The sequence below is a fragment of the Lithobates pipiens genome, unplaced genomic scaffold (genome assembly GCF_037356315.1).
Source record: "Lithobates pipiens isolate NorthernLeopardFrog02 unplaced genomic scaffold, aLitPip1_a1.2 Scaffold_16, whole genome shotgun sequence".
Lineage (NCBI taxonomy): Eukaryota > Metazoa > Chordata > Amphibia > Anura > Ranidae > Lithobates > Lithobates pipiens.
This window is the reverse complement of record NW_027507748.1, coordinates 155,932,610-155,953,050: the sequence shown is the minus strand read 5'-3', so window position 1 is coordinate 155,953,050 and position 20,441 is coordinate 155,932,610. Positions and strand designations below refer to the sequence as shown.

General features: G+C 40.1%; 1 protein-coding gene across 11 annotated transcripts in view; it reads right to left on the bottom strand.

Annotated features, from left to right (window-relative positions):
• TSPOAP1 (TSPO associated protein 1) overlaps positions 1 to 20,441 on the bottom strand; it is a 376,947-nt gene that overhangs the window by 65,548 nt on the left and 290,958 nt on the right. For 10 of the 11 annotated variants that reach the window (XM_077480674.1, XM_077480675.1, XM_077480679.1 and 7 more), the window contains 4 exons: positions 16,274 to 17,338; positions 12,132 to 12,240; positions 11,277 to 11,467; positions 10,858 to 11,026 (listed from right to left, as the gene is read on the bottom strand). In XM_077480674.1, coding sequence (XP_077336800.1) covers positions 10,858 to 11,026; positions 11,277 to 11,467; positions 12,132 to 12,240; positions 16,274 to 17,338 — 1,534 coding nt within the window. The remainder of the gene's footprint in view (positions 1 to 10,857; positions 11,027 to 11,276; positions 11,468 to 12,131; positions 12,241 to 16,273; positions 17,339 to 20,441) is intronic. The other variant, XM_077480686.1, reaches the window with a different exon arrangement.

Sequence of the window (20,441 nt, the reverse complement as noted above, 5' to 3'; positions counted from 1 at the left end):
CAATATATTCATTTTTTTTTTTTGCTTTGGGTTTATTAATGCTTTACATAGGTAAACTTACTGCTAAAATGTGAAGTTTGTGTGCTACCAAAAGTCCAATTTAGGTACTCACTTTCTTCTGATCTATACCCTGACCACATATATTTTCTAAAAAAAAAAACACAGTGCTATGCAACAGTATTTTAAAATAAAGAAAATGAAAACAAAATTTTATTTTATATATATATATATATATATATATATATATATATATATATATATACATACATACATACATACATACATACATACATACATATATATATATATATATATATATATATATATATATATATACACACATACACATACATACATACATACATATATATATATATATATATATATATATATATATACACATACATACATATACATATATATATACACATACATACATACATATACATATATATACACATACATACATACATATACATATATATACATATATATATATATATATATATATATATATATATATATATATATATACACATATATACATACACACATTCATACATACACACGCACACACACAATATCATACAAAAGTGAGTACACCCCATTTAATTATCTCTTAATGTAAAAAACACTGAAGAAATTACACTTTGCTACAATGAAAAAGTAGTGAGTGGACAGCGTGTATAACAGTATAAATTTTCTGTCCTCTCAAAATAACTCAACGCACAGCCATTAATGTTTAAACCGCTGGCAACAAAGGTGAGTACACCCCTAAGTTAAAATGTCCAAATTGGGCCCAAAGTGTCAATATTTTGTGTGGCAGCCATTATTTTCCAGCACTGCCTTAACCTTCTTGGGTACAGATTTTACCAGAGCTTCATAGGTTGCCACTGGAGTCTTATTCCACTCCGCCATGACGTCACAGAGCTGATGGATGTTAGAAACCTTGTGCTCCTCCAATTTCAGTTTGAGGATGCCCCACAGATGCTGAATATGGTTTTGGTCTGGAGACATGATTGGCCAGTCCATCACCTTTACCCTCAGCTTCTTTAGCAAGGCAGTGGTCATCTTGGAGATGCGTTTGGGGTCATTATATGTTGGAATACTGCCCTGCGGTCCAGTCCCCGAAGGGAGGGGATTGTGCTCTGCTTCAGTATGTCACAGTACATGTTGGCATTCATGGCTCCCTCAATGAACTGTAGCTCCCCAGTGTCGGAAGCACTCATGCAGCCCCAGACCATGACATCACACCACCATGCTTGACTGTAGGCAAGACATAGTTGTCTTTGTACTTGTCACCTGGTTGCCGCCACACATGCTTAAAACCCTCTGAATCAAACAGGTTTATCTTGGTCTCATCAGACCACAGGACATGGTTCCGGTAATCCATGTACTTAGTCTGCTTGTGTTCAGCAAACTGTTTGCAGCTTTCTTGTGCATCATCTTTAGAAGAGGCTTCCTTCTGGGATGACAACCATGCAGACCAATTTGATGCAGTGTGCGGCATATGGTCTGAGCACTGACAGGCTAACCCCCCCACCCCTTCAACCTCTGCAGCAATGCTGGCAGCACTCATATGTCTATTTCCCAAAGACAACCTCTGGATATGACATCGAGCATGTGCAGTCCCTTCTTTGGTCAACCATGGCAAGGCCTGTTCTGAGTGGAATAAATGAGTGAAGTCACATAGACTAGTTCCAATTGATGCACCAGGATGTTTGATTGGTGGGATAAATCCTTATGACAATGACAGCAATGTGATTCACATCAAGAAGTGCACCTCCACCATAAGAAAATTAGCTTACCAGATAGCAAGCAAAACCAGGCATGTGGCTAAATCCCAGCCAAGGCCTTTACCTGCACAGAAGATCTTAAGAATGATTAACACTGGATAGATGGCTGCAATGCTTCTCACACACTGGCACCACTGTAAAGTCTCATTCAACAAAAGACCCAAAAAGAAAGACTAGCCATAGAGTAATATTGTCTAACTTTTTAATTGTAAGAAAAAGCATTGCACTTACATTGGTAGGTTTAAAAATCACGTATAAAAACAGAGCAACAAGCGCCCATCCTTATAGTAAGACTGGTGACATCAACCTGTACCCTCCTCTAGACACGTTTCATCATACGCGACGTTGTCAATGGGGAATGGGCAGCATATTAACTCACCACCTTATAAACAGAGCCACACCTCGTTCTGAGTCTCGGGTGTCGGATCACAAACGCCATACTGAATATGGGCAATCCTTCCCTACCAATGAGAAAGGGCATCCCAAGGCACAATTTGTGAATATAAACAACTAAATCTATAAATAATTTAATAAATAAATTAAAGGTAATGATGAGATCTATCCACCGAAACCTCACCTGTAAATCAAATTACTGAAAAAACATAACCTAATGAAAACCCCACTCCCTCTTGGTAACCTATTCACAGAGTTTAACAAGTGAATATACCTTAATAATGATTATATAGGGGATTATATTCCCTGATATAGATCAATAGATCTGTGAATTATTTACTTTATATGCCCTAAGGCACCCCTAACTTATACATTACAAATCTATTTTTAATATAAATGATAAAAAATCTAAATCCGCTCTACATACCCCTTGTGTAAATGAAATATCCCATCACATTCCCAAATTATTTATAAATAAATATATTATAATTAGTGATAAATGAATAATAATTAATCAAATTATATAAACAATATAATAAAATTAATATATTATAAATCAAATGTAAAGAAAAAGAAAAAAATGTATAAATTAAAAATTAAATATAAAATGATTACAGTTAGACCTACACACGTGACTCGGATCAAGTATACACTATTGGCCATTTGGAATTATCTATAAAGGCATTCACATCAACATCTATATTCAACCCATAAGGGGCATAGGTCAAGTTTATAGAGCCAGGACATTTCCAATCTAGATATTTCCCTCACTAGTAAACTTCCCCCTCCAGTGGGGACTGAATTTATCTATGCTCATAAAGAGGGTCCTGGAAGGATATTTATTATGTACAAGCAAATAATGCTTAAGCCCCATACACACTATCAGATTTTCTGCTGATTATTTCCTTCAGATTTACCAAAACCATGTATATGAGATCAAACCTTAGGAGTTTCAATGTTTATGCAATCAGGCAGGCCCTTGCACTACATGGTTTTTGTAAAGCTGTAGACAAAAATCAGCAGAAAATCTGATAGTGTGTATGGGGCTTTAGACACTAAGTGGTTCCTAAATCCAATTTTAATATTGGTTAGGTGTTCATTAAGATGAACCTGTAGGGGGCATTTGGTCCTCCCTACATATTGAAAACCACATGGACACTGCAATAAACAGACCACCCCCAATGTTGAACGGGTAATAAACAGTTTAGTTGTATGTTGCATCTGAGTGCTGGTTGAAACACAACTGGTAATTCTTCTATGAGCACAACTGCTCAGAGAATATACCCTGCACCTCTTACATTGGTAAAAAACAATTAGTTGGTTAAAAAAGCAAATTCTATTAGTGGGGGGTTAAAAATATTGGAGGCCACTCTATTCCTTATTGAGGAAGCCCCTTTAAACACCACCTGTGGTTTATCAGGTAACACTGCCTTCAGTACTCTATCATTATTCACAATATGCAGTGCCCATGTGGTTTTCAATATGTAGGGAGGACTAAATGCCCCCTAGAGGTTTGTCTTAATGAACACATCATCAATATTAAAACTGGATTGAGGAACCACTCTGTGTTTAAGAATTATTTTCTTGTACATAATAAAGATCGTTCCAAGACCATCTTTATGGGTAAATTCAGTCCCCACTGGAGGGGAAGTTCACTAGTGAGGGAAATATCTAGGTTGGAAATGTCCTGAATCCATAAGCTTAAGACCTATGCCTCTAGGGTTGAATATAGATGTTGATGTGAATGCCTTTATCAATAATTCCTAATGGCCACTAGTGTATACTCGATCTGAGTCACATGTGTAGGTCTAACTGTAATCATTTTAAATTTATATATTGTTTATCCTTTTTTTTACTTTATTAATTTATAATATATTAATTAATTTTAGTATATTGTTTACTAGTCATCAGGGTTTTAGTATTAGTTCATTATTCATTTATAACTAATTATAATATATTTATTTATAAATAATTTGGGAATGTGATGGGGTATTTAGATCCATCATCATTTATTTTAACCACTTCCCACCCGGCCTTAAATGTACATTGGCCGGGTGGGAGCTCTCTACTTCCGATAGGACGTTCAGGAACGTCCTTCAGAAGGAGGGGGATCGCGCGCGTTCCCGCTCAGTGGCGCGATCCCGATGTGCTCGTGTCACCCGGACACGGCGCATCTCGGATCGGCAGGAGGGCTCTGTGATTGGCCCTCCTGATCACATGACGGCCGTGTCCAATCACGGCCGTCATGTGATGTAAACAAACAGCCGGTTGCTAGGCAATTGGCTCCTCCTCTCCTCACACAGAAGTCATCGCTGAGGAGAGGAGAGCAGATCGCTGCAGCCGGCTGGTGATCAGTGAGTATGAGCTGTTTTTACAGCTTTTTACTAACTGATCACTCTAGTGTAATACACACATCACCACACAGTGTAAACACACATGTCACCACACATGTCCCCAAATAAAAAAACACATGTCCCCCACATATGTCCCACTAAAATCACATGTTCCAATGATTATCTGCACACATATGTATGTGATCACCTGCACACATCTGTACATGATCATTTGCGTACATATGTCCGTGATCACACAAACCAATTATTATACACTTAACGGAATTTTTTTTTACCAAAAACATGTAGCAGAATAAATTTTGGCTTAAATTTATGACAAAATTTGATTTTATTGGATTTCTTTTAAAATAGAAAAAATAAAATTGTTTTTTTTTTCCAAATTTTGTATCGCAAAAAATAAAAAACGGAGTCGTGAATAAATACCACCAAAATAAAGCTCTATTTGTGCTAACAAAATGATAACAATTTCATTTGGGTACAGTGTAGCATGACCGCGCAATTGTCATTGAAAGTGCGAGAGCGATGAAAGCTAAAAATTGGGCTGGAAAGGAAGGGGGCGAAAGTGCCCTGTATTGTAGTGGTTAAAAATAAATTGGTAATGTATAAGTTAGGGGTGCCTCACAGTTAAAAATTTAGACAATATTACGCTATGGCTAGTTTTTTTTTTCCGGTCTTTTGCTGAATGAGACGATCACAGACTTTATATTAGTGCCAGTGTGCAAAAACATTGCAGCCATCTATCCAGTGTTAATCATTCTTAAGATCTTCTGTGCAAGTAAAGGCTTTTGCTTGCTATCTGGTAAGCAAGTTTTTCTTATGATGGTGGTGCACTTGATGTGAATCACCGTGGTGTCATTGTCATAAGGATTTATCCCACCAATTTAAACTATGGAAACATATTATCATGATATTCAATCAAACATCCTGGTGTAATCAATTGGGACTATTCTAGTGTGGCTTCTCTCATTTATTTAACCTGTTGTGTATCTCACATTAGGCTGCTGCTTTTTGATTTTTTGCTGACATACTAGCGCAGTTTTAGCTTATTAATTGTTCTGAGTTGAACCTATCCTGTTAATCCACTGTATGGTCTTGGCCACTGTGCTGCAGCTCAGTTTCAGGATCTTGGCAATCTTCTTATAACTCCTGCAGAGTTACCATGTGCCTTTTGGCTGCTTCTCTGATTAATGCTCTCCCTGCCTGTCCTGACAGTTTAGGTGGTTGGCCATATCTTGGTAGTGTTGCAGTTGTGCCATACTCTTTCCATTTTCAGATGATGGATTGAACAGTGCTCCATCAGATGCTCAAAGCTTGGGATTTTTTTTTATACCCTAACCCTGCTTTAAACTTCTCCACAATGTTATCCCGGTCGTGTGTGTGTGTGTGTGTGTGTGTGTGTGTGTGTGTGTGTGTGTGTGTATATATATATATATATATATATATATATATATATATATATACACACACAGTGCCTTGCAAAAGTATTCGGCCCCCTTGAACTTTTCAACCTTTTGCCACATTTCAGGCTTCAAACATAATGATATAAAATTTTTATTTTTTGTGAAGAATCACCAACAAGTGGGACACAATTGTGAAGTGAAACGAAATCTAACTAATAAAAAAATGAAAAGTGTGGCGTGCAAAATTATTCGGCCCCCTTGCGTTAATACTTTGTAGAGCCACCTTTTGCTGCGATTACAGCTGCAAGTCACTTGGGGTATGTCTCTATCAGTTTTGCACATCGAGGGACTGAAATTCTTGCCCATTCTTCCTTGCAAAACAGCTCGAGCTCAGTAAGGTTGGATGGAGAGCGTTTGTGAACAGCAGTTTTCAGCTCTTTCCACAGATTCTCGATTGGATTCAGGTCTGGACTTTGACTTGGCCATTCTAACACCTGGATACGTTTATTTGTGAACCATTCCTTTGTAGATTTTGCTGTATGTTTGGGATCATTGTCTTGTTGGAAGATAAATCTCCGTCCCAGTTTCAGGTCTTTTGCAGACTCCAACAGGTTTTCATCCAGAATGGTCCTGTATTTGGCTGCATCCATCTTCCCCTCAATTGTAACCATCTTCTCTGTTCCTGCTGAAGAAAACCAGGCCCAAACCATGATGCTGCCACCACCATGTTTGACAGTGGGGATGGTGTGTTGAGGGTGATGAGCTGTGTTGCTTTTACGCCAAACATATCGTTTTGCATTGTGGGCAAAAAGTTCGATTTTGGTTTCATCTGACCATAGCACCTTCTTCCACATGTTTGGTGTGTCTCCCAGGTGGCTTGTGGCAAACTTTAGACAAGACTTTTTATGGATATCTTTGAGAAATGGCTTTCTTCTTGCCACTCTTCCATAAAGGCCAGATTTGTGCAGTGTACGACTGATTGTTGTCCTATGGACAGACTCTCCCACCTCAGCTGTAGTTCTCTGCAGTTCATCCAGAGTGATCATGGGCCTCTTGGCTGCATCTCTGATCAGTCTTCTCCTTGTCTGAGCTGAAAGTTTAGAGGGACGGCCAGGTCTTGGAAGATTTGCAGTGGTCTGATACTCCTTCCATTTCAAAATGATCGCTTGCACAGTGCTCCTTGGGATGTTTAAAGCTTGGGAAATCTTTTTGTATCCAAAACCGGCTTTAAACTTCTCCACAACAGTATTACGGACCTGCCTGGTGTGTTCCTTGGTCTTCATGATGCTCTCTGCGCTTTCAACAGAACCCTGAGACTATCACAGAGAAGGTGCATTTATACAGAGACTTGATTACACACAGGTGGATTCTATTTATCACCATCAGTCATTTAGGACAACATTGGATCATTCAGAGATCCTCGCTGAACTTCTGGAGTGAGTTTGCTGCACTGAAAGTAAAGGGGCTGAATAATTTTGCACGCACCACTTTTCAGTTTTTTATTTGCTAAAAAAGTTTAAAATATCCAATAGATTTCGTTCCACTTCACAATTGTGTCCCACTTGTTGGTGATTCTTCACAAAAAATTAAAATTTTATATCTTTATGTTTGAAGCCTGAAATGTGGCAAAAGGTTGAAAAGTTCAAGGCACTGTGTATATATATATATATATATATATATATATATATATATATACACATATATATATATATATATATATATATATATATACACATACACATATATACATATATACACACACACACACACACACACACACACATACACAGTGGGGACGGAAAGTATTCAGACGCCCTTAAATTTTTCACTTTTTCACTCTGTTATTTTGCAGCCATTTGCTGAAATCATTTAAGTTCATTTTTTTCCTCATTAATGTACACATAGCACCCCATATTGACAGAAAAACACAGAATTGTTGACATTTTTGCAGATTTATTAAAAAAGAAAAACTGAAATATCACAAGGTCCTAAGTATTCAGACAATTTGCTGTGACACTCACACTATTTAACTCAGGTGCTGTCCAATTTTTCTGATCACCCTTGAGATGGTTCTATCCCTTAATTTGAGTCCAGCTGTGTTTTATTATACTGATTGAACTTGATTAGGAAAGCCAAACACCTGTCTATATAAGACCTTACAGCTCACAGTGCATGTCAGAGCAAATGAGAATCATGAGGCCAAAAGGAACTGCCTGAAGAAATCAGAGACCGAATTGTGGCAAGGCACAGAACTGGCCAAGGTTACAAAAAATTTCTGCTGCACTTAAGGTTCCTAAGAGCACACTGGCCTGCATAATCCTTAAATGGAAGATGTTTGGGACAACCAGAACCCTTCCCAAAACTGGCCGTCCAGCCAAACTGAGCTATCTGGGGAGAAGAGCCTTGGTGAGAGAGGTAGAGAAGAACCCAAAGATCACTGTGGCTGAGCTCCAGAGATGCAGTCGAAAGATGGGAGAAAATTGTATAAAGTCAACCATCACTGCAGCCCTCCACCAGTCGGGGCTTTATGGCAGAGTGGCCTGACGGAAGCCTCTTCTTAGTGCAAGACACATGAAAGACTGCATGGAGTTTGCTAAAAAAAACACACCTGAAGGACTCCAAGATGGTGAGAAATAATATTCTCTGGTCTAATGAGACCAAGATAGAACTTTTTGGCCTTAATTCTGAGTGGTATGTGTGGAGAAAACCAGGCACTGCTCATCGCCTGTCCAATACAGTCCCAACAGTGAAGCATGGTGGTGGCAGCATCATGCTTTGTTTTTCAGCTGCAGGGGCAGGTTGCAATCGAGGGAAAGATGAATGTACAGGTATATCCTGGACAAAAACTTTCTCCAGAGTGCTCAGGACCTCAGACTGGGCCGAAGGTTTACCTTCCAACAAGACCATGACCCTAAGCACACAGGTAAAATAACAAAGTAGTGGCTTCACAACAACTCCGTGACTGTTCTTGAATGGCCCAGCCAGAGCCCTGACTTAAACCCAATTGAGCATCTCTGGAGAGACCTAAAAATGGCTGTCCACCAATGTTTATCATCCAACCTGACAGAACTGGAGAGGATCTGCAAGGAGGCATGGAAGAGGATCCCCAAATCCAGGTGTGAAAAACTTGTTGCATCTTTCCCAAAAAGACTCATGGCTGTATTAGATCAAAGGGGTACTTTTACTAAATACTGATCAAAGGGTCTGAATACTTAGGACCATGTGATATTTTCATTTTTCTTTTTTTATAAATCTGCAAAAATGTCAACAATTCTGTGTTTCTCTGTCAATATTGGGTGCTGTGTGTACATTAATGAGGAAAAAAATGAACTTAAATGATTTTAGCAAATGGGCTGCAATATAACAAGAGTAAAAAATCTAAGGGGGTCTGAATACTTTCCATCCCCACTGTGTGTATATATATATTTTTCTCTAATACAATCAATGGTGTTAGAGCTTGTTTGCAGCATTTGCTTGTACTGCCACAAAATGCTATGGCGATCTTCAGAATCTTATGTTTACACACTACTTAAAGTGGTTGTAAACCCTTAGGCCGCGTACACACGGGCGGACTGTTCGCCCAACTTTGTCCGCTGAACAGTGTTTGGGCGGACAGTCCGCTCGTGTGTGGGCTTTCAGCGGACAGTTTCAGCGGACAGTTTGACGAACAAGGTTTTTCGGAAATTCCGTAAAACTGTCCGCTGAAACCTTGTTTGAGCGAACAGTCTGCCCGTGTGTAGGCTTGTTCGTCAAACTAAGTTCCGCGCATGCTCAGAAAGGATTTACACGCCGAAAGTTATAATGCAGTGTATAGGACGTCGTATTTTTCGTCCCGTCGTACGTGCCGTTCACGTCATCGCGCACGGTTTCAGCAAACTTCGTGTGTGGCCATGTCCGTCCATGCTAATTTTGAGCGGACTGTTTGCCGAAACTGTTTGACGGACAAAGTTGGGCGAACAGTCCCCGCGTGTGTACGCGGCCTTACAACACACTTTGACCTACAGGTAAGCCTAGATTAAGGCTTACCTGTAGGTCCAAGAAATATCTCCTAAACCTATACGGTTTAGGAGATATTTGCCCAAAGACAGGCACCGCAGGCGCACTGAGGGCGGCATCGTCAACAACGAAGATGCCGCGCGTGTTGGCTCCCGTGCGCATGCACAACGTCATCGCGGCTTCGCCAAATGATAGCGGCGGAGCTGCGAGACCCCACCGAGAAGATGGATGCGCCGGACTACAGGGGACAGCGGTGACTTCGCTGGCTCCTGTGTCAGGTAAGTGACACATAATGGACTACTATGCGATGCAGTGGGTAACGTAGATAGTGCAAGGGTCAGGTGTATGATGTACAGCGTCGGAGGTTAGGTGTATGTAACAGTGCAGGGTTCAGAAGTATGTATGGACCATCGTAGAACACACTCATTTCACCACCACTCTCTTATGCATAGCACAGCAGCACCACCTATGCACTCACAGTATACCTACACATACACTGTATTCACATGCATAAACATACACACACACAAATTACTTACCCCTGGCTGTCTCTTCAGCTGCTCTTGCAGGCAGAAAAGCGGAGGGGTTTTAATACTGAGGAGGAATGGCAAGACAGGCTATGCCATGTTTAAGGCAGCCATCCTCATAATTGTACAGAAAAATTGTGGCTGCCCAACATGTTGCAAAAGACAGCAGAAAAACTAGACTGGTAGTGGCTCTGGTACCCAGGGAACCATGTAAGAGTTAGGGTGGCACATGCCCTGGATACCTGGGCTAATGCCCATGCGTGGATGGGAGTTTGAAGTTATTCCCCCTTATCTATGCCCCAGCACTCATTGTAAGGGGGAGGAAAGAACAGTTTATGGTACAAATTAAAATAAATCTTCAACCAAGCAGAAGCCCAAGGAAGAAGCTTACCTAGGTCATTCAGTAATGAGGGTGATGTTAGAAGGCCCTGTCTCAAAAGTTCTCTTCTAACTTCTTCACTCTCTATATGTAGCTCAGACACCATGTTACAGGGGATGTATCCTGTTCTCCCTCCATGCTTTCCCCGATAAAATCCATCTGTATCCTTATCACCAAAAACCTACAAAACATTTTCATATTATTATTATTCAGGATTTATATAGTGCCAACCGTTTGCGCAACACTTTATAACGCTAGGGCAAACTGTACAGTTACAATACAATTCAATACAGGAGGAATCAGAGGGCCCTGCTACAACGAGCAGAGTCTAATTCAACTCTACAAAAGAGTAAATCAAAATTCAAGCATTATTGGTAGACAGCAGTGATTCTGTAAAAAACATAACTACACAGCCTATATCATAAATATACCTGTAATATCTGTCCTTCTTTAAATGGAAGCTCTTCCATATATGCATCAGGGTTTGGCGACATGGTTTCTGGGTCATAGTCAAAAAGGGCTACAAACATTCTTATAGAATCCACTTCTGGTCTTTGTGAGATTCTCTCTCTCTCTTGAAATCGGTTATCCTGATGACACTTTGCAAGTGTGGCGGCAACATCTGCATATATATTTAGCAAATAATTCCTCAAGAGACACAAGATATAACTAAATGTTATGTAAAAACATACAATTAAACTTAAAAAATGCAAATCTTTAATTAAGGCTGATTTCACACTGGTGGCACATGCACAACCCCGCTACAGAATTACTCCCTCAGTAGCCCTGAACAATGCCAAATCTTGATAGCCATTAAGCAAGAGTGCCATCTCACTGACTCCAGTAGCCAGGGAGGGAACCCATAGAGACTAGCAGGCTGATTTGTCAGCAGCATGTAGATTGCCTGTGTAAGGGCAGCCTAAAATGTATTTACACCAAAGAACAAAAATGTAATATTATGGCTCACAGTAATTCTACCTGCCTAGGCTAACAGTAATAGAATTGTCATCCTAGGCTGCTTATTCCTGATTTAGTCTAAAAACTTCCCTTTCTCCTCATGGCTTTAACAGAGTGAAGGGGCTTTGTAGTCCAGAAATGAAATGGGCAGGGCTGCCAATACGTCTAAAAATTTCAGTGCAACAGAGACACATGAAATTACAAGGTACACTGTATTTTTAGCAAGGTCAATGGGTACTTTTGTTCACTCACAGTGTTTACAAAGACAATGCATAGGAAGATGACCATGTATTCAACAAATTTCAACAAAGTGTAAACCCCTTACAGACCTGGTTCAGAGTCTGAGGCCAGGTGATTCAATCTCGCCTTCTTTTCTAAAGCTGCAGTTCCAGTATTAGCTGGATGTAATGGCACCATTGGTTCTTCATTCCACTCATCCTAAAGAGGAATCAACAAAAGAATCAATGTTTATTCTCCTAATGGTTCAACTATGAGCAACAACATAGATCAGGCCGAGCTAATGCTAGCATACAATAACAAAGATGATCCACAGCACAGACATTACATATACTCCTCAAAATAATTTACAATAATCCTCATCTAGTAAGGCATTTAAAAAGGTGAAAACTGTTGTACAAAAAGGTGCAAAGTGCCATTAATAAAACCACCATGCCTTGTTAGTATGTACAGTTGGGTAAAGGTCTAAAGGTCTAGTTATTTATGTGTGTTTATAGAACAAAAGAGGAAGACCTTCTTAAAATGAAACTGTGGGGAAAGCGTAAAAAGGCTATCCAGCAGATTTAACAGGCAGCTGTGAACATCAGTGGTCTCTCATACTCTTAAAAAGTACATTGAAAATAACCCCCTTAGCCCCATTATGACAACTGATTGGCCTGCTGGTTACTCAGTACCAGGCACTGCAATGTGGGATTTGGGGAAGGGAGCTATTCTCTGTTAGGTGGAAACTCATGAAGTGTATCCAAACCCACAAACAGAACAACATATTGCAGCTTACCAGTATGTAGACATGGTGGCTGAATTTGTTTTCTTTCTCAGACATTTTCTCCCCTGTATTTTCACCCGTTTTTTTCTGCCAGTAACACACTTCATGATTAGAGTGACAACACTGACTAAACTAGTTCTGGGGGTGCAGAGCCATCACCCAAGACAGGAAGTGTTTAACCACTTAATAACCACCCTATAGCCGAATGACGGCTTTAGGGCGGTTTCTTAACTGTGGGAGGCCGTCATATGACGTCCTCCCAGAATTCCGCTCTCGCGCGCCCCCTGGGGCGCGCACTCGAGAGCATCCGTGACCGCCGGGTCCACAGGACCCGGCGCATCACGGATCACGGTAAACGGCCTCTCATCGCGGCCGTTTACCACGTGATCGCTCCGTCAAATGACGGAGTGATCACTTGTAAACAAACCGGCGTCATGTTATGACGCCAGTTCCTCCCTCCCCCTCTCTGTACCGATCGGAACAGCGGAGGGGGAAGAGATCGGTGTCAGCAGCGATGTGGGCTGCATCTGCAGTGCCCACATCGCTGCTCACCGAAAATTAACCCCTCAATTCCCTGCAAATACTCTGCAATACCCTGCCATTACTCTGCAATACTCTGCATTACCCTGCAATACCCTGCAATACCCTGCAATACCCTGCAATACCCTGCAACGCTCTGCAACGCTCTGCAACACCCACCAATACCCTGCAACACTCTGCAATGCTCTGCAACACCCGCCAATACCGTGCAACACTCTGCAATGCTCTGCAACACCCTCCAATATCCTGCAATGCTCTGCAACACCCGCCAATACCCTGCAACACTCTGCAATGCTCTGCAACACTCTGCAATGCTCTGCAACACCCACCAATACCCTGCAACACTCTGCAATGCTCTGCAACACCCTCCAATATCCTGCAATGCTCTGCAACACCCGCCAATACCCTGCAACACTCTGCAATGCTCTGCAACACCCACCAATACCCTGCAACACTCTGCAATGCTCTGCAACACCCGCCAATACCGTGCAACACTCTGCAATGCTCTGCAACACCCTCCAATATCCTGCAATGCTCTGCAACGCAATACTCTGCAACGCCATACTCTGAGATACCCAGCCATAGTCGGTGATACCCTGCAATACCCAGCCATAGACACCCCCCCCCCCTCCCGCCGCCCTCCGGTGCTTCTACCGACTCGCCAATACTATCAAATCCAGAATCTTTTTTTTTTTTTTTTTTTCAGGCTTCCCAGCTTAGAGGTGAGATGCGGGGTCTTATTGACCCCACATCTCACTGTAAAGAGGACCTGTCATGCCATATTCCTATTACAAGGGATGTTTACATTCCTTGTAATAGGAATAAAAGTGATCAAAAAATTTATTTTTGGGGAAAAAAATGTCAAACTAAAATAAATAAAGTAAAATTAAAAAAAAAAATAATAATTTTATTGTTCAAGCGCCCCTGTCCCCATGTGCTCGCATGCAGAAGCGAACGCATACGTAAGTCCCGCCCACATATGAAAACGGTGTTCAAACCACACATGTGAGGTATCGCTGCGTACGTTGGAGCGAGAGCAATAATTCTAGCCCTAGACCTCCTCTGTAACTCAAAACATATAACCAGTAAAAAAAAAATTAAATCGTCGCCTATGGGGATTTTTAAGTAGCGACGTTTGGCGCCATTCCACGAGCCTGTGCAATTTTGAAGAGTGACATGTTAGGTATCGATTTACTCGGTGTAACTTCATCTTTCACATTATGCAAAAATTGGGCTAACTTTACTGTGTTTTTTTTTTTTAAGCACAAAACAGTTTTTTTTCCAAAAAAAAGCATTCGAAAAATTGCTGCGCAAATACCGTGCGAGATAAAAAGTTGCAACGACCACCATTGTATTCTCCAGGGTGTTTGCTAAAAAAACATATATAATGTTTTGGGATTCGATGTAATTTTCTAGCAAATAAATGATGATTTTTACATGTAGGAGAGAAATGTCAGAATTGTCCTGGGTGCTCCAGAACGCCTGATGGCGCTCCCTGCATGTTGGGCCTCTGTATGTGGCCGCACTGTGTAAAAGTCTCACACATGTGGTATCGCCGTACACGGGAGTAATAGCAGAATGTGTTTTGGGGTGTAATTTGTGGTATGCATATGCTGTGTGAGAAATAAACTGATAATATGACAATTTTGTGAACAAAAAAAAAAAAAAGTAAAAAAAATCTTGATTTTGCAAAGAATTGTGGGAAAAAATGACAACTTCAAAAAACTCATCATGCCTCTTACTAAATACCTTGGAATGTCTTCTTTCCAAAAAGGGGTCATTTGGGGGGTATTTGTACTTTTCTGGCATGTTAGGGTCTCAAGAATTGAAATAGGCCGTCAGTACTTCAGGTGTGATCAATTTTCAGATATTGGCACCATAGCTTGTGGACTCTATAACTTTCACAAAGACCAAATAATATCCACCAATTTGTACTTATTTTTACCAAAGATATGTAGTGGTATAAATTTTGGCCAAAATTTATGAAGAAAAAATTACTAATCTGCTAAATTTTATAACAGAAATGAAGAAAAATTCATTTTTTTACAGAATTTTCTGTATTTTTTCTTTTATAGCACAAAAAATAAAAAACCCAGCGGTGATTAAATACCACCAAAAGAAAGCTCCATTTGTGTGAAAAAAAGGACAAAAATTTCATATAGGTCCAGTGTTGCATGACTGAGTAATTGTCATTCAAAATGTGAGAGCACCGAAAGCTGAAAATTGGTCTGGTTATTAAGGGTGTTTAAGTGTCCAGTGGTCAAGTGGTTAAGGAATACAGAACATCTTCCCCTCTCCCATTACACCAGGGTGCTGTGTTCTATTGTCCACAGAGAGCTGAGGAAAATGCTGATAAGTCAGAGGCCCAGGAAGTTCTCAGCTCATAAGATTCCTGGCAGGATTAAAAACTTTTTTTTTTGCACTAATGAAACTGATATATCAAATGCTTTCAATGGCATTATGAGTAAATAGGAGCAAAAAGGAGAAGTTACTTAGTTAGGATTTACGTACATTTTAAGAAGGTCCTGCTCAGTCCCTGAGGGGCATGTAAAGTAAAAGACAGGGGCTGTCAGCCATGTGCTATACTTGCCTGTTCTGCGTGATCACCCTTTCCCACAGGTTCATGTAAGTTTAACATTAATGATATATAATACATATAACAAAAAAATAACTTGTAAATTATTCAAGAGGAATACAGTGTTTTAAGACAATTGCTCTGCGAAATATTTAAGCAATAGCAGTGAATGAAAAGCAGTTGAAGCTCCTGGGTTCTGCATTTTCTCAGCTAGTTAATTTCTCAGATCATGTACAAAGCAAAGGGAGACAAGATGGCGCTAACAAAGCCACAGCCACTACAGCCATCAATAACCAGGAAAAGGAGCTGGGGACACTATACACCACTTTAAGCACGGGGAAACCAAGCATCACCTTTCTGGCACCTTCCCATCGGACAGTCCTCATAGTTTTATTACTTGCTGTTCTGCTGCCTTGATCTTTATTACTGCCTTGCTGGTCTCCATGAATTTGATCAACGTGTAGCAAGGATGTGCGTCGTTTTAGACACTCTGTTGTTCCTGTCTGCACTTCAGGTTGCTTTTTTACCTCCTTTCTTTTACTAAACCCAATATCCTCAAAGTAGTCAGAGCTTTCACTCCATCCTTCCCTGTCTGTCTGGGAACTGTCCTCCCAAATATCATCTTTAGTCCGCGTGGCATAGTAAGTTGGGACTGACAGGTCATCTTCATCCTCTGTATCATATTCAATATCAATTTCCAAGTGTCTACTGCTAAAAGTACTAGGAGATTTTGTTGTCAAATTTGTGGGAACAAATGACTGATGCTTTTGATATGATCTTGAAACCTTTTTTTTTCTTCTGTGGCCAACGTGGGAACCTTCTCTGGCTGTACCACATAAAACTGGCTCTTTTACATCATGGCCCATAGAATTATAAAGAAGAGCTTGGTTAGCATTTGAAGACAAGCGACTGCAGTGCTCTTTCCCTTCATTCTGTTTCTTCCTGTTTGACTCAGCCGTGCAATGGGCTCTCTCGTTCACACTGCTGTTCTTTTTGGTATTCCACATTGTACTTTCAGAAACAGATGACTTTACTGAGTAAAGTGGAGACTGGGAAACACAATTTCCTGTTCTCTGCTGCCAGTCCTGAAAGACACAGTCGTCCACAGAACATTCAGGTTTACTGCCGTTTCCACTGAAGTCCCTACAGCATTGTTCTGTAGAAAGGTTTGCACAGGTTGGACTCACTGGTTTCTGTGGAAAGGCTTTGTAAGTTTTCACATAATGGCATTTGGGGATTTCCACATTACAAAGTTGTGCTTTGCAAGCAGTTGATGGGACAGGATTTTCCTCTTCTTCATCTTCTTCTTCTGTCACTTCTGGGATACTAAACAGCTTTTTACTGCAGTGCTTTTGTAGAGGCAGATCCAAAATTCTCTCGAAAATTTCCTCATCACTGTCTGTTTCACAACTGTCCAGCTATATGCGTTTTTAACAATCAAGGAAAAAGTAAAGTGGTGTAATATGAGAGTAATAGACACATAAATAACAAAGTTTATCTCCTGCTAACAGTATTTGTTATTCAGAAACCCCATAGAAAAGCCTCTTAATTATTAACATGTACCTCTATTGCATTAACCATATTGAACATTTTACACAAAGGTGTGCTTTTCAAAGTGCATTGCGCTCCCGGCTTCAGAAGACCAATGGAGTACAATAAAATGATTGGGGTCATTAACAGAAAAAAGACAACCTGACCTTTCAAAGTCTAATGAACAGCTCTCCACCAATCACAAACGCTCTCTGCTACGCTAAGCATACAGAACTTTGTGGCGCTTTATAGGTTCTACACTGCTGTCTATATTTCATGAATGGCCCATAAAATGCAGGCCACAATCTGCTTGGCCCAGAATAATATGACGGAGAGTAGACAGCCTTATCCATGTTCTGTTAAAAATAAACCCCAAGTGTGCTACATCACTCACCACTGATTCTGTGTTTGTAAAACCTAGGCTACATTTACTACACAGTCATGTTGCAACTCATCAAAACCAGGTCATGACCCAATTTGGGTTCTGATCCATAGTTTAAGTAACACTGTTGTAGAGAATCACATGACTGCAGACAAGGACAAGGCCAAGAAAAGCATCCAATTAGCTGTAACTTCTACTTTTAAAAACTGGCAGGATGAATAGATCTTATCTAAGAAAAGTTAAAATGGTTGTAAACCTTTACATATACCAAGTAAAATGAATGGGCTCTGGTGATACACTGAGATGAAACAAATCCTCCTACATAAGCTGTACCTGTTTATCTGCTGTCTTCTCTACATTCGTTCAAAGTCCAGTATTTATAAAGCTTGTCTGAGCTGTCAAAAAATGGGGTGGAGAGCTGAAAGTGCACACTACAGAGCTTAGTGAGGAGAACTCAGAGCTGATTGGAGGGAAGGGACACACCCCTTCACACAGTACACAGGAACAGCGCTGAGGCGGTCATTTGCAGGCCGTGTGCTGGAGCTCCCTACCCTGTCACATTAGTTCTCTTGGTGTCAGGATAGCTGAGGAAAGGTGCAGCAGAGAAATGACACTTAGGGGTTGATTTACTAAACTGGAGGGTGCAAAATCTGTTGCAGCTTTGCATAGAAAACAAACAGCTTCCATTTTTTTTTCCTTTTGTTAAAGCTTAATTTAAAAAGCTGAAGTTAGAAGCCGATTGGCTACCACGCACAGCTGCATCAGATTTTGCACCCTCCAGTTTTAGTAAATCAACTCCAGTATGTTCTTTTAAAGAAGTTTAGACCGTTGTCTTCGCTCTGCTTTTCAGTCACTAGCAGTGCGCTTTTAACCACGCCAGTTGCCAAAGAAGGGTTAAAAGCGCTTTGCCGGTGCTGTCCACTGATTTCAATGGACAGAGGCTCTGAAGGAGCAGTGTATACACTGCTCCTACAGAGCCTCAAAAATGATGCTTGCAGGATTTTTTTAGCGTCCTGCCAGCGCACCGCTCCAGTGTGAAACCACTCGGGATTTCACATTGGAGTGACAGGAAAGGCTCAGAGGGGAGATCAGTGCACTAACATCAGATGTGTTAGTACGACGATCTGCAAGTTGATTTTTGATTCAGCTGGCTGAATGGAAAAATATTATAGTGTGTACCTCACTTTAGCCTACACTAGTTTAACCTTTTGCAGACTGGCCATTATACATATACAGGTAGTCTGCTTCCCTAATATTCTGGGAGGATGTATCAAAACATCCTTCAGGAACGGCGGTTCTGTGTATGCCCAATCCTGTGATCGTGCTGTGAGTGGATACAACAGATCACAGGTAAACCCCTTCATCTTCCATCATCCATCCTCCCATTATATGCAATGGTACATTAACCCCTTCGCCTCCTCATCCTCTGTGTGTGACCTGTATATTTAGTGTACCTAGTCCACCATTAACAAGTGCCATGTTTTTATTCCCTCAATACCAGCTTGTCTTTTCATTTAAAAAAAAAAAAATTGTGGAAAAAAAAAATGGGGATAATTTTAAAGGTTTCTGTACTGTTCTGGCATTTTTATTTACTATGGGGGCAAACTGAAGCCTGTAAAAAAAAAAAAAAAAAAAAAAAAAGAGTTGGACTTTTTCTAGTATCGAGTTATAGGATAAATGTTTGTGATCATAATATCTACACTAAGAAAAAAAACAAAAAAAAAACTAAATGTAAGAACAACTTTTTTTTTTTCACATGGTAAAAGAAAAAACAAAAAAACAAAAAAAAAAAAAAAAAAACCTCAGTGTTTAAGAAAGCTCTGTCTAAAAAAAAAAAAAAAATGTATATCAAATATTTAGTGGGTACAGTGTTGCATAAATGAGTAACTGTTGACTAGTCCAAGTATCACAATGAAACTGAAAATGGCCTGTTAATGAAGGAGATGTAACATGCAAGCACTTGGGTGGTTAAAGTACAACGGTCACAAACCAAGGCAGTTCATCATTTGATCAAAATCAGTAGAACCAGTAGATCTAAAGACACGGGCGAATCAATAGCAAATCTCAAATGGTCATACAAATGTGGAGCTAAGCTTGGCCCTTCCCTAACTTTACTTTAATATGATAAGTGGCCTGACTGACAAAGAGGGAGAGAAGCACTTAAGATCTGCTTACAACATCAGCTATTTGTGGATCTGCTGATAATTTTGACATTTGACTGTCACTGACAGAAGCCTCTGTTTATTTGTTTTTATCATATGTTCAAGTTCCTTGGGATTAAGACAATATTCCTTTAAATGTTAAATTAGATCCATATGTAAGAAAAACTTTTAAACGCTTCAACACCTGTAGACCACATAATAAAGTGCTATAGGATGAGAACAGTGAGAAAAACGCAAATCTAAAAATACTATTACCAAGATCAAAGCTAACCTCACTTGCATTACGTTGCTTAGCAGAGCTAATTTAACTTTGTCAATGAGTGTGAAAATGAAAAATAAAAAATAAAATAAAGGTTAGACAACACAGGACCTAATTTATCAAATTGCCTGAAAGAATTGTAGATATTGCCACTGCAACCATATTCTCCTTTTACTTTTCCTAGTTGC